At 48.1% G+C, this 15000-nt stretch overlaps 1 protein-coding gene across 1 annotated transcript in view; it reads right to left on the reverse strand.

The window, feature by feature from the left end:
• LOC307244140 (ras-associated and pleckstrin homology domains-containing protein 1-like) overlaps nt 1–15000 on the reverse strand; it is a 54139-nt gene that overhangs the window by 15405 nt on the left and 23734 nt on the right. Inside the window, 7 exon segments of the mRNA XM_080019195.1 lie at nt 7538–7612; nt 10763–10936; nt 11284–11442; nt 11649–11867; nt 13079–13212; nt 13357–13456; nt 14036–14155. Of these exon segments, the coding sequence (XP_079875321.1) occupies nt 7538–7612; nt 10763–10936; nt 11284–11442; nt 11649–11867; nt 13079–13212; nt 13357–13456; nt 14036–14155 (981 nt within the window).

Consider the following 15000-nt stretch of genomic DNA (forward strand, 5'->3'; position numbering starts at 1 on the left):
ACTACACGTCCCACAATGCATCAGTCCACACGGCGTCCAGGCCAATCACACGGCTCTACATCCCGTTTCAAACTACTACAAAATAAGAGCGTGTCAGAAAGAAAAACCTGTCTGACCACACTGTCTGTCTGTCTGTCTGTCTGTCTGTCTGTCTGGCCACACCTCTACAGTCTAATGTTAAATGTGTATGTTTATCTTATTTTAGTCCATGGTATAGTAGCAGTGGTAGGAACAGTAGTACTAGTAGTGTAGAAGCGGTAACAATACAATAGCAGCAGTAGTAAAATAGTAACTATAGTAGTTATAGTGGTAGTGTAGTAGTAGTAGTAGTAGTAGTAGTCCTAGTGGTAGTATAGTATTAATAATACTACTATTAGTTGTGGCAGTAGTTGCAGTACTAGTACAAGTAGTGCAGTAGTAGTAGTAGTAATCTCAAAGTCCAGAGGTAGAATTCTCCAAAGTATAATCCAAATATTCCAACGTCAGTGGAGTCTCACTCTGCTCTGCAACACACACACACACACACACACACACACACACACACACACACACACACACACACATACCCACGCACGCGCACACACACACACACACACACACACACACACACACACACACACACAAGTACACACACACACACACACACACACACACAGAAAGAGGGTGGTGGTCCGGGCGTTGTTCTCCTGTCAGAGGTGAAGAACGGTCGCTCCCTGTCTGGCTGTGTCACTGACGGAGGGAGAAGTGAGGGAGGAGTAAAGGAGGAGGGTAGAGGGTGGAGGGTGGAGGGAGGAGTGAAGGAGGAGGGTGGAGGGTGCAGGGACGAGTGAAGGAGGAGGGTGGAGGGTGGAGGGATGAGCCTGATGATAAAATGATCATCCCTTTATCTCCATCTGCCCCTTTCTGTTTCACATCAGTGGGATTTTCATCCATCAAACCACATATCACTCTATCTATCATCCATCTATCCGTCTGACTGTCTGTCTGTCTGTCTGTCTGTCTGTCTGTCTATCTATCTATCTGTGTGTCTGTCTGTCTGTCTATCTGTCTGTCTATTTATCTGTCCGTAAGTGTCAGGTTGTAAGCTTATTGGCTTGGGGGGGGGGGGCTTTAGGCAGTCACACACACAAGCAGCTGCTTTATAATGTCCTGCATTAGGCTGCTATTAGCATTAGCCTGCTAGCGCAGCAGAGTACAGATTAACTGTCCCACCAGCTTGTTAGCGCCAACACAGCAGAGTTGGGGGTTCGATCCCCTGTGAAGCTGTTCATGTCCACAGAGTCCAGCTCCCATGCTGGGACCTCAACGGAAGAACCCGTCTGCTCCGCCACATCTACATCCGCCCCAGAGCTCTGGATCGCTGCTCAGGGTAAGCTCACATCGGGGAAGGTATTCCTCAGGGCCTGGACCACCACCTTACCAGGACAGTGGGAAGTCACCTCCTCCTCCACACATCTGAGCCCACCCAGCCTCCACCTCCTGCTGGTCTTCCTGACGCCTCAGCTGCTCCTCCAGGGCCCGGCCCCGCTACTGCGACCCCTGTCGTCCCTGCTCCTGATGTGTCCAAATTCAGCCCTGGAACAACTAGATCTTGGCGTCCTCAGTCCAGCAGATCCCACAACCCATCCGGTCCATCTCAGCCTCGCTGCGCTTCCTCTTCAACCCATCGACCTGGGCAACTCCGTTGTGACTGAGGGACCACAACTACTGTTTTCCTGGAGCCTGCATGTCAGACATCCTGGAACAGTTACCCATGGCACTACAACACCACCCAACACTAGTGCACCAGGATCATTGTGCACATTAGATCATCTGACACAAGAAAGCAACAGACTGAGATGCTTAAGGGGGAATTCAGGCTCCTCCTGGCCACACGCCTGTCCACAGGTAAAAGGATCCTGATTTCTGGTAGAACTCCAACCCTTGGACTTGGCGAAACGACCTTCTCACTGTGCAGATCACAGCACACTGATCAACCAGCTGAGAGACTGCATCAACATCTCTGGTGAATCCCAAAATTTGTTCCGCTCTTATTTCTCTCATACAAGTTTCTCAGTCTCCGTAAGCAACTCAAGCTCCCGCTTGCGCCGTCGTATCACCTGGTGTCCCCCACGGCTCAATATTGGGCCCCACATCGTTCTCTCTATCTACGCTTCCAAGAGGCAAAATTATTCAGAATTATAACATTTACTTTCACTGTTACACTGACGGCACTCAAATATATCCCACTCAAATCCTGAAGTCCAGCTTCTGGAGTTCTGGAGTATGGAAGGAGCCCTAAGGTCCTTACATACTGGTAGACCCCTCAGGTCTTTATAATAATGCTAGACCCTGCAGGCCCTTACATGCTGGTAGCCCTCTAAGGTCCTCACCATAATGGTAGACCAGTCAGGTCCTTACCATAATGGTAGACCTCTAAGGTCCTCACCATAATGGTAGACCTCTAAGGTCCTCACTATAATGGTTGACCACTCAGGTCCTTGCATACTGGTAGACCCCTTAGGACCTTACTATACGGGTAGACCCGTTGGAATCTTACCATACTGGTAAACCCCTTAGGACCTTACCATACTAGTAGGTCCTTATCATAATGCTAGACCACTCAGGTCCTTACATAATGCTAGACCCCTTAGGACCTTACCATACAGGTAGACCCCTTGGTCAGAGGAAGGACAATTAGCCGAGCCGCGGTCCCATCTGAAATCGTACGGGGACCGGGCTTTTTCAGAAAGTGCAGCAAAACCGTGGACCAATCTGCCAGACAGCATTAGACCGACTGAATCAACTGCCATCTTCAAAAACCATCTTAAAACCCACTTTTACCCCCTTGAACACGACTGTGCTTGACTGGCTGTTTTGTATTTGTGTGCCTGCATTCTGCCTTAAATGCTGTGCACTGAAACCATGTACGCACCTCTTCCACCGTTGTGGTGCGGCAATTTAGTAAACACCTGTTTTCTTATTGTGCTACAGTATGTAAATAAACTTGACCTTGTATTATTTTATTAAATGAAAAGACAGACAGACAGACAGACAGAGAGAGAGACAGACAGATAGAGAGACAGACAGATGTACTTTCTCCAGATGTTACAGATGTTAATTCTCTTCCCTCTCTGACCTACATGCAGCTGCAGCTAAAATTAGCATCAGGAGCAGGAGCAAAACCAACTCCCTTTAAAGATGTAGAGGATGGGGGCAGGGAGAGATGCCCTTATAATATATATACTGTATATATATATATATATATATATATATATATTTATATATATATATATATATATATACATATATGTATGTACATATATATACAAATATATTTTCATTTATTTACATTTATTATATTTATTTATATATTACTTGAATGAATGGAATAATTGACATTTCACTGCATATATGTATGAAAGTATGTATATGTATGAAAGTATGTATATGTATGAAAGTATGAATATGTATGAAAGTATGTATATGTATGAAAGTATGAATATGTATGAAAGTATGTATATGTATGAAAGTATGTATATGTATGAAAGTATGAATATGTATGAAAGTATGTATATGTATGAAAGTATGAATATGTATGAAAGTATGTATATGTATGTGACAAATAAACCTCTTGAATCTCTTGAATCTTGAATATAGTTTGACTTCATTGCTATTGTTTTTAGGCAATATTGTTCCCGTGATTTTAATGCCAATAAAGGACCTTTGATTATGAATTTGAGAGGAATAGATAGATGTATTGATTCTATATCTATATATTGACGTTTTATACATAATGAGAATCACTGTCATCTTTTTAGTTTACCATCTGATGTTTGTTATTTAAATAATTTATTGACAGAGTTTGCTGGCCTAATCTTAAAAGTATTACATACATATATTAATATATTATAATTGCATACTAGTAATATCTACCACAATATCTGCTTCTTGACTTTACATCTCATCACATTTTAAATACTTGTCTAATAAATTCAAAATATAACTCCTTATTTTTCACGCCACAGAAACACACACACACACCCCAGAAACACACACACACACACACACACACACACACACACACACACACACACACACACACACACACACACACACACACACACACACACACACACACACACTCTAATGTCATCATGGCAGATAATTAAACCACCTCATTACTGCATCTGGATTTAGACGGACCCCCACACCCCTCATCTGACTGTAATCTGGGACTGATGCAGGAATTAGCCCCGGCCCGACCCCAGCACCCCGGCACCCTAATCTGCATTCAAAATCATGCAGCGCCTTATAATATAAATGCATGTGTTTTTAATAGTGCATGTGTGTGTGTGTGTGTGTGTGTGTGTGTGTGTGTGTGTGTGTGTGTGTGTGTTGCCAGGGGAAAACACAGCCCCCACCCCCGCCTGATAATCTCCTCTGATCCAGCACATTCCTCTGACCGTACATCCAATCAATAACCTCAGCCCTTCTTCATCCAATCAAATCAGGGCGACACCATCCAATCAGAGCGAGGCCTACTAACCCTCTGAGCGACATTAAAACACACACACACACACACACACACACACACACACACACACACACACACACACACACAGAAGAGCAAGGCGTTCGCCTGAGCCGATAACACTTTCATCAGTGAAATCAGTAAAAGACGAGCGGCCTCTGGGAGCAGCTTCGCAGAGAATCACACCGGATGGAAACCCAGCGTCACTGTGCACTTTGTCCCATTTATGCAGAACTCCATGAAGAGTTGTCAATGCATCTCTGAATTTGGACCCAAGCCCTATTGGACCAGGGAAATAAACTCTCTCCCCTCAGAGACCCTGACGTGAGTCGGGTCCGGTCGGGTATTTCTGGATCCAAACAGAGACGATAAGTCAACCTGACCCTGAAGGCTTGGACAGCTCCAGCACAGCTCAGCAGTGTTGGATGAAATAGAAAAGGCCCCAAATAACAGGAAGATCTGGACACAGCGAGAGGCTGCTACCAGACCGGCCCTTCAGGGGGGAGCCAGAAATACTCAAACAAAATCATCTCATCGGTGGGCCCCGCCGGGGGAGCATAGCACGGGGCCCGGGTGGAGGTAGCCAGGCCCCATGCCGGGCTCCCCCAGCGGGACCCAGCGCGGCTCCTCGGGCACCAACGCAGCCACTGAAGCTGCGCTGAGGACAGAAAAGAATTTGGGACAGAAAGGAGCTCGGACACGAGGTTCTGACCCGAGAACTTGAAGCCCCGAGACATTGAAACAGTGCCGTGGATGGAGGAAACAGTCACAGTGTCTGCTGGGTTGGTCTCCTCAAGGGGTACGGAAGCCTCATCTGGAGGCCCCCGTCCTCAACTTCTGATTCAAGAACACGGCGGTTGGGAAATCCAGGAAATACCACCAGACAAACCGGACAGAACCGCAGCTCCCAATGACAGCAGCCGACTAACTTAGTATTTACTATTTTGCCAGATGAAACGAGGTGTTTGACAGGAGCTCCAGGCCAAGAGGAACCACACCGTGGTCAGCAGCAGCCAAGCCGCTCCTCCACTCCCATCACGAGGACAGATGTGTTTTCATCTGACACCAAGAGGCTCCTGACTTAACATCCGGTAAGCGCTGCTTTGAGCTCCTCACCAGTATTACCTTCACTCAGAACTCAAAGGTGCTCTTTTTTCACCGCTTTAGAGCCCCGGGGTGATGTGTCAAAGGCTGAATCAAATCTATAATCTGTCAAAGAATAAGGATGGAGTCAGTGATATTTCTACATATTTCTCATGACAATATGACACACCTGCCTACACGGCTGACGGCGGCATCTGATTGGGTCAGCGGTCCGTGGCACTATGGGCTCCGGTCCGCCTGCCTTGAAGGTCTGTGGCCAGTTTATTTCCCTCAGCCCTCGATCACAGCAGAGTCTCAAAGAGCTTCACAAGCTTCACATTTCACATAGAAATCAACAGCATCGGCCCAGTCTCCCCCTCCGTCACCTCCACCCGGACAAGAAAACGCCCCCAGAAAAACCCAGGACAAAACCTCGATGAGGGAGGCTGCCCCCTTCCAGCCCGGCCAGGCTGCAATGGAAGCAGAGAGGCCGATGCTATAGCAGGACATGACAGTTATTAGGTGGTATACAGTATAATACGCTGCGTTTGACAGGACGGGCGTCCATTGTGCTGATGCACGGCGGAAAGGGGAAACCTTATTAGACACGGGTAGCCGTGCTGTAAAAGCCATACAGGTTTGGTCTTCAAAGACAAAACAATGTCCTGGTCGGACACACGGACGTTGAAACGACCCGACAAACCCACAATCCTCCAGTCTAATGTGAATAAATAAATACGGGTTAGCGGTCGCCTCAGGATCTGATGAGTCGGCGGCGATGCAGCGTCCAGAGACACAGGAGCCTTACCTGCAGCGCCATGCGCCATGCGCCATGCGCTCGGCGTCGGAAGAACCAGACTGGAAATAAGAATCAACGGGGCGAGGGCGGTACTGTACTCAGTGAACCAGGTAACAACACCCAGAGTTACCAAACAGGAAGCCAGATGCGGAGAAGCTGGAACTGACTGGGGGATGAGGAACGCCTCCAATAAATGTGTGTAGTATTGACCTGGTGGATGAAGCTGGTAGGCGTGGTTTAAAGCCCTCAACGTGGACTCCTGGTTCAATTGGTGAAGTTTGTGAGCTTTAATGTGGACGGGCCAAACGGGCCCTCGAAACAGGAGAAAGGCTCCAGCGCTACTCGGTGTCTGATTTGTTGTGAAGCCCCGGAACGCTGCGTCTGCGTCGGGCGACGGTGTTCTGCCGCCCCACCTTTGCTTCTTCTCTCGTCCCCACATCCATCCCACCTTGGTAGTGAAACACAGGGACGCAGGATGCCCACAGCACATGGAAGCAGACCATGATGCTTTTCTACACGGGTGTCAGGGATGAACATTCCAGGCGTGTTCAGCAGGTGGTGCTCCGCCTCATGCCAGAGACAGGTCCAGCTTCACCCTAACTCCCCACAGGCACCACCCAAATCATTGTCAATGACTGTAACAGTCGGCCGGGTGTACCTCAAGTCCAGCTCCATCTGATGTCAAATTATGTTTCGATTTCACAGAGACAGACAGACAGACAGACAGACCGACAGACAGATAGACAGACAGACAGACAGACAGACAGACAGGCAGGCAGGCAGGCAGGCAGATAGGCAGGCAAACACAGACATACAGACAGACAGACAGACAGGCAGGCAGATAGGCAGGCAAACACAGACAAACATACAAACAGACAGACAGACAGGCAGGCAGGCAGACACAGACATACAGACAAACAAACATACAGACAGACAGACAGACAGACAGACAGACGGGCAGGCAGGCAGGCAGGCAGGCAGGCAGGCAGGCAGGCAGGCAGACGGGCAGGCAGGCAGACGGGAAGACGGGCAGGCAGGCAGGCGAGACCGAAGCTGATTGGCTCGTGCACGTGGGGGGGGGGGTTAGAAGGTGACCGCGAAGAGTCGAGAGGGGGAAGAGAAAAAGGAGGAGAGGAAATCACCTGAGTGAGGAGGTGAGACGGCTTTCCAGCAATGTTTTTCAAAATCAGAGACGTCTCACTGTCCAGATAGGAGTGCTTGAGAGAGAGAGAGAGAGAGAGAGAGAGAGAGAGAGAGAGAGAGGGAGAGAGAGAGAGAGAGAGAGAGAGAGAGAGAGAGAGAGAGAGAGAGAGAGAGGGAGAGAGGGAGGGAGAGACAGAAAAAGTGAATAGAAGCATCGGGAAACCGAGAGACAGAAACAGAGAAATTTGAAGGGTTGGAGGAAAAGATGATTGGGGAGAAAGAAGAGCGATGGATGGAGAGAAGGAGGGAGGAGAGGAAGAAAGATAAGAGAAGGAGAATAAGAACCAGGAAGGAGGAGCTTTGATCTGCTGCTTTAGTAGAGCTGCTGTGGGGTGAGGAGCAGTGAAGCATCATAAAAACACTCAAATAAAATCACAACAACATCGTCAGAAAAACAGCGTTCATTGGATGGAGAGATGGCGGCAGGGCGTGGCCCAGGGCGTGGTCGTACTGGGCGGCTCCCAGTCTCACCAGTAGCACCAGACAGATTCCCTCAAATATTTAGGAATGAAGTGTCTGTGGTGCGGGGGTGGGTGTGGTTCAAGCAGCCACACCTGTCTGGGCTCCAGGTGATCGGGCCCAGGGTCAAGGTGGCTGTACGCCTGTTGCCCGTTGGAGCAATCAACGAGCAACAGGTAAAACCTCCGTCCCCACACACACACACACACACACACACACACACACACACACAGACACACACACACACACACACACACACACACACACACACACACACACACACACACACACACACACACACACACACGTGGCATGGATCCTCAACTCAGAGTGCTGAGAACCAGCCCTGCTAAGCGTCAGAGTTTTACTACAAAGTGCAGCGGATGCCCCATTTTGTGCGCTTAACACATCTACTTAAAGTAAAGAAAGAAAGAAAGAAAGAAAGAAAGAAAGAAAGAAAGAAAGAAAGAAAGAAAGGCAGACTGCGCTGCTGGGATCTGGTCTCAGGTCAGTGGATAAACAGGAAAACAGACCAATGATGCGTTTCGAGAGCAAACAAACAAACAAGAAAGCGTTTCAACAGACGCTCTGAGCGCTGAGACGCTCCAGACAGTTTACTGCTGCCTCACTGCATTCTGGGTAAAAATGCCAGGTCGCCATGGAGACGGCGCTCTCGTGAAAACCTACAGAGACCTGGGAAACAAGGTCACAACAAGAGGAGCAGAAAATACCTGACTTAACATAAACGCACCTTCACTGTGCTCTGATGGGGCATTCAAGGAAGCTCGGAAATGACGACCTTCCTACCAGGTAACCCTCCTGGAGCGCGACAAGCGGAAACAAACGTCCAACGTCCAACTCACGTCATTGATTTCATTCATCGATGCATCAAAATCGTCGCTCGTTAACTTGTTGTTATAGTTTTAACCATCACCTCACCGGTTGCTAAGTTACCACTGGAACGCTCAGCGCTGTCAGCTCCAAGCTGCAGAGTTGAAAGGGAACGTGGCTCAACTCACTGCTTTCTGCTGTTCAGGTAAAACACTGAAGTCAAATAAGTTTCCTTCATAAAATGATCAGCTCCACATAGAGACACCCCAACAACAACAACAACAACAACAACAACACTGTGCGATGCAGTCACTTTGATTCACAACGGCACAAGAACATGAGACAGAAGATATTCAGTCAAACATCCCTCCTCTCCTCCTCCCTCCTCCTCCTCTTTTTACTTCCCTCCTCTCCTCCTCCCTCCCCACCCTCCTCTCTCTATCACTAGAAACCATTTTATAGAAAGCATTAGCTTTCTGCTTCAACTACAGATTAATAGTAATATTTAGGTCACACACACACACACACATATAATGACACACACACACACATAATGACACACACACACACACACACACACACACACACACACACACATAATGACACACACACACACACACACACACACACACATATATAATGACACACACACACATAATGACACACACGCACACACACACACATATAATGACACACACACACACACACACACACACAGACACACACACACACACACATGATGACACACACACACACACACACACACACAGACACATGATGACACACACACACACACACACACACACACACAGACACACACACACACACACACACACACACACACACACACACACATGATGACACACACACACACACACTTTAAGTCAGCTTTGCCCTTTGGCTCAGGTCTGACCAACCAAATCCAAGAGCATGTGTGTGTGTGTGTGTGTGTGTGTGTGTGTGTATGTGTGTGTGTGTATGTGTGTGTATGTGTATGTGTATGTGTGTGTGTGTGTGTGTGTGTGTGTGTGTGTGTGTGTCATTATGTATGTGTGTGTATAGGTATGCCCGTCATTATGTGTGTGTGTGTGTGTGTGTCATTATGTATGTGTGTGTATAGGTATGCCCGTCATTATGTGTGTGCATGTGTGTTTGTGTTTGTGAGTGTGTCATTATGTGTGTGTATGTGTCTGTATGTGTGTGTGTGTGTGTGTGTGTAGGTGTGCGTGTGCGTGCGTGTGTGTGTGTGTGTGTGTCATTATGTATGTGTGTGTATAGGTATGCCCGTCATTATGTGTGTGCATGTGTGTTTGTGTTTGTGAGTGTGTCATTATGTGTGTGTATGTGTCTGTATGTGTGTGTGTGTGTGTGTGTGTGTAGGTGTGCGTGTGCGTGCGTGTGTGTTTGTGTGTGCGTGTGTGTTTGTGTGTGTGTGTGTGTAGGTGTGCGTTTGTATGTGTGTGTGTGTGTGTGCATGTGCGTGTGCTATCTTTTAAGATGTCCCGTGAGAGGCAGACACTGAGCGTGAGCAGTTGGACCCTCATGCTAACTGTGCGGTGCGTTGCATTACATTTCACTGCATATATGTATGGAAGTATGTATATGTATGTGACAAATAAAAATCTTGAATCTTGAATCTTGAATCTAACTCCTCAGCAGTGGAACCCAATGGAAGCAGCTAGCCTAGCTAATGGAAGCAGCTAGCCTAGCTAACATGACCTCCCTTCATAGAGATGAGACCCAGCTGGAGGCCATCAGACCAGTTGCAGTAACACAGTGGACATGTTGTCCTTCCATCTGTCTGGTGCTGTGCTGGTCTGTGCTGCTGCCCAGTGCAACCACGGCAACAGGAGGGAAACAAAGTGGGCGTGTACCTCCGTGCTCGCCGGCCCCCGAGCGGCTCCCTCCGGCAGGGGCGTGGCCGACGGCGGCGGGCCGTCCGACTCGCCGGAGCGCAGCACGCTGTCCAGCGAGTCCATGGAGGAGGCGGAGTTCACGGAAACGCCCGAGGTGACGGAGGAGCGGGCGGAGTGGGCGATGGAATGCACCTGGAGGAGGAGCCGACGAGGAACGTTGATGAAGGGAAATGAAAAGACTGAGAATCAGAACCAAAGCAGCTTCACCAGGTAACAACACCTGTAAAACTGAGCAAAACTGTAACATTTCACACGGTTGAAGGGAAATCAAATATAAAATATGATCTATATTATGATGAGGAATATAAAATCATATTTTCATATTTCATGATTGACTTTCAGTTTTCGTGAGATCTCGCTTTCGGGACGACGTGAAACAATGAAAGGTTTGTGCGTTCGGGCGGAGACGCCACGCCCCCCACGCAGCATCATAGCGCTGCGATGTCACAATGCCGGGCGGGGGAGGGTGGAGCGCTGACCTCGTGCTCGCTGACGGTGCCCACCGACCCCGTGCGGCGATGCTGCCGGTGGGAGGAGCCTGGGCGTCGCACGGCGGCCGATGTGTAGGACGAGGGAGGGGCGGAGCCTAGTGAGTGGGAGGAGCTTTGGCGAGCGGCTTTGTCCATACTGACGGAGGCCTGACGGAGCAAACCACTGTTGTAAATGCATTTATAAATGAGGGGGCCGCACAACCTCTGGTTACCCGGGGCAACCATTAATGTTGAGCCCTGATAAACATCATAATGACTGAGGATTAGTGTGTTTTTTTATGAATATTAATATTAAAACAATATTGAAAGTGGAAGAGGCAGCAAAACAGGAACAGGAAAACTGTGTTCCTGACCTTCTCCAGCTGCGCCGTGATGTCGTCCAGGCTAAAGTTGGAGGCGAGCGGAGGTCTCCCGTGATGCCCGGCGGCGGCCCTGACGCTGCCGGCAGGCGAGGCTCGAGAACTGCTGCTGCTACTGCTCGCTCCGCTGCCACCGCCTCCACCCGAACTGCCACCAGCGCCGCCCGCGGGCTGCTGCCTGCTGCTGCGGCCAGCAGGAGGCTTCTGGCAAACCTGAGCGAGAGACAGGATCCCATTCAGAGCCAAGTGTCATCAGTACAAAGGAGCCTCCCCAGAGGAACCTGCCAGGGGCCAAAACAGACCTGACAGGGACCTGAGAGGACACCCCTAGTTTGTGTGTGTGTGTGTGTGTGTGTGTGTGTGTGTGTGTGTGTGTGTGTGTGTGTGTGTGTGTGTGTGTGTGTTACAGTGTGTGTGTGTGTGTGTGTGGTTGTGTGTGTGGGTGTTACAGTGTGTGTGTGTGTGTTACAGTGTGTGTGTGTGTGTTACAGTGTGTGTGTGTGTGTTTGTTACAGTGTGTGTGTGTATGTTACAGTGTGTGTGTGTGTGTGTGTGTGTTACAGTGAGTGTGTTACAGTGTGTGTGTGTTACAGTGTGTGTGTTACAGTGTGTGTGTGTGTGTGTTACAGTGTGTGTGTGTTACAGTGTGTGTGTGTGTGTGTGTGTGTGTGTTACAGTGTGTGTGTGTGTTACAGTGTGTGTGTTACAGTGTGTGTGTGTGTTACAGTGTGTGTGTTACAGTGTGTGTGTGTGTGTTACAGTGTGTGTGTGTGTGTGTTACAGTGTGTGTGTGTGTGTGTGTGTGTGTGTGTGTGTTACAGTGTGTGTGTGTGTGTGTGTGTGTGTGTTACAGTGTGTGTGTGTGTGTGTGTGTGTTACAGTGTGTGTGTGTGTGTGTGTTACAGTGTGTGTGTGTTACAGTGTGTTTGTGTGTGTGTGTGTGTTACAGTGTGTGTGTGTTACAGTGTGTGTGTGTGTTACAGTGTGTGTGTGTGTTACAGTGTGTGTGTGTTACAGTGTGTTTGTGTGTGTGTGTGTTACAGTGTGTGTGTGTGTGTGTGTGTGTGTTACAGTGTGTGTGTGTGTGTGTGTGTGTGTGTTACAGTGTGTGTGTGTGTGTGTGTGTTACAGTGTGTGTGTGTTACAGTGTGTTTGTGTGTGTGTGTGTGTTACAGTGTGTGTGTGTGTGTGTGTTACAGTGTGTTTGTGTGTGTGTGTGTTACAGTGTGTGTGTGTGTGTGTGTGTGTGTGTTACAGTGTGTGTGTGTGTGTGTGTGTGTGTGTGTGTTACAGTGTGTGTGTGTGTGTGTGTGTTACAGTGTGTATGTGTGTGTGTGTGTGTGTTACAGTGTGTGTGTGTTACAGTGTGTTTGTGTGTGTGTGTGTGTTACAGTGTGTGTGTGTTACAGTGTGTGTGTGTGTACCTTGGTGTCGGTCAGGCCCAGTCTGGCCAGGCTGTTGCCGTTGCTGTGCTTGGTGCTGCCGAGCTCCTGTTCTATGGAGCTGAGGTCGTCCATCAGAGCGTCCAGGTCCACGGCGTCGCCCTGGTTCAGAGCCTCTGCAACACAACGGCAGCGCTTCTTCAACACGGGGCCCAACCATTCCGAGGCGGCAGGGGCCCCTGATGGACTGTCATTTTTAGTATCACCACCGGAACATCAATGTCAGGGAAGAAGGAACCATGTTGCATGCGGTGCGTCACCGTTGATGTTGTAGATGGAGAAGCGGTAGGAGAAGTTGGCCATGTTGGTCTCCTGCCTCAGAGGAGCCTCCTGCTGCTCCGGGCGACCGTCATCCAGGCTCTGCAGGGAGAGAGGGAGGCACACTGAATAACTTCCTCTTCAAAACGTACGTCACAAATATACAGTAATGATGTCACGGTTCTGTGGAATATACTGGGTTCTGATTGGTCAACAGCTGCGATCAGAGGTTCCTTGTTTCTGAATCATCTGTAATTATGTTTGTAAGCACTGTTGCCGCCGGCGGCCACAGGGCCTCCGTCTGCTCTCACAACGTCCCATTCAGCATCGCATTTAACCCTCTAGGTAGATGTACAATTTCATGTGAATAACAGTAAATACTTTATTATTATATCAATAAAGTGACAGTTATTAATGTAAATAGTCATATGTAAATGCTGCAGTGTATGTTCAACTAGTCACACTGGTTATAAAGCACTTTGTGATCAGTGTGACAGTGTATTGTTTTATTCAGTAACGAGTGAATAACCAGCAAGAAGATGTGCAGCCAGACTGTATATATACGTATATATATATATATATATATATATATATATATATATATACACATATACACACATACTGTGTATATATATATACTGTATATATATAATTGTAAACACCCTCATGTTGTAACTGTACCTTGGTGAGCTTGTCCAACTCTCCCAGCCAAGCTCCAAACATCTGATCCAAATCCTGGTCCTCCTTATCACTGTCCTCCTCTGCTCCATGCTCCACCTCCTCATCTGATACCTGCTCCATCTGAGAGCAGAGGGGGAGGAGGGAGGAGGAGGAGGGGAGAGGAGGAAGGAGGAAGGAGGGGGAGAAAGATGGAGGAGGAAGGAGGAAGGTGGAGGAGAGACATTCTTATAAACCATAAACATACAAGGTACAGCACAGTTAATAGAGTTGCCGTCTCTTGGCGCCCTCTAGTGTCCAGAAGCTGTAACTAAACTGGAGTACTACAGTGAAATAACACCATAACACCACCTAAACTACACCACAACACGTAAACTACACCATAACACCACCTTAACAACACCCTAACACCACCTTCACTACATCATAACACCACATAAACTACACCAAAACAGCCCCTAAACTACACCATAACACAAACTACACCATGACACCCATTACACTGCATTATGACACCTAGACTACACCATAAAACCACCTAAACTACATCCTAAAACCACCTAAACTACACCATAACTCCACATAAACTACACCTAAACACCCCCTAAACTACACAATGACACCACCTAAACTACACCATAACACAAACTACACCATGACACCCCTTACACTGCACTATGACACCTAAACTACACCCTAAAACCACCTGAACTACACCATAATTCACGTAGAGTACACCTAAACACCCCCTAAACTACACAATGACACCACCTAAACTACACCGTAACACCACCTAAACTACACCATAACACAAACGACACCATGACACCCCTTACACTGCACTATGACACCTCAACTACACCATAAAACCACCTAAACTAGACCATAAAACCACCTAAACTACACTATAACTCCACATAAAAGACACCATAACACCTAAGCTACACCATAACACCCTCTTAACTTCA

Source organism: Zeus faber, assembly GCF_960531495.2.
Source record: "Zeus faber genome assembly, chromosome: 18".
NCBI classification, from domain to species: Eukaryota; Metazoa; Chordata; class Actinopteri; order Zeiformes; family Zeidae; genus Zeus; species Zeus faber.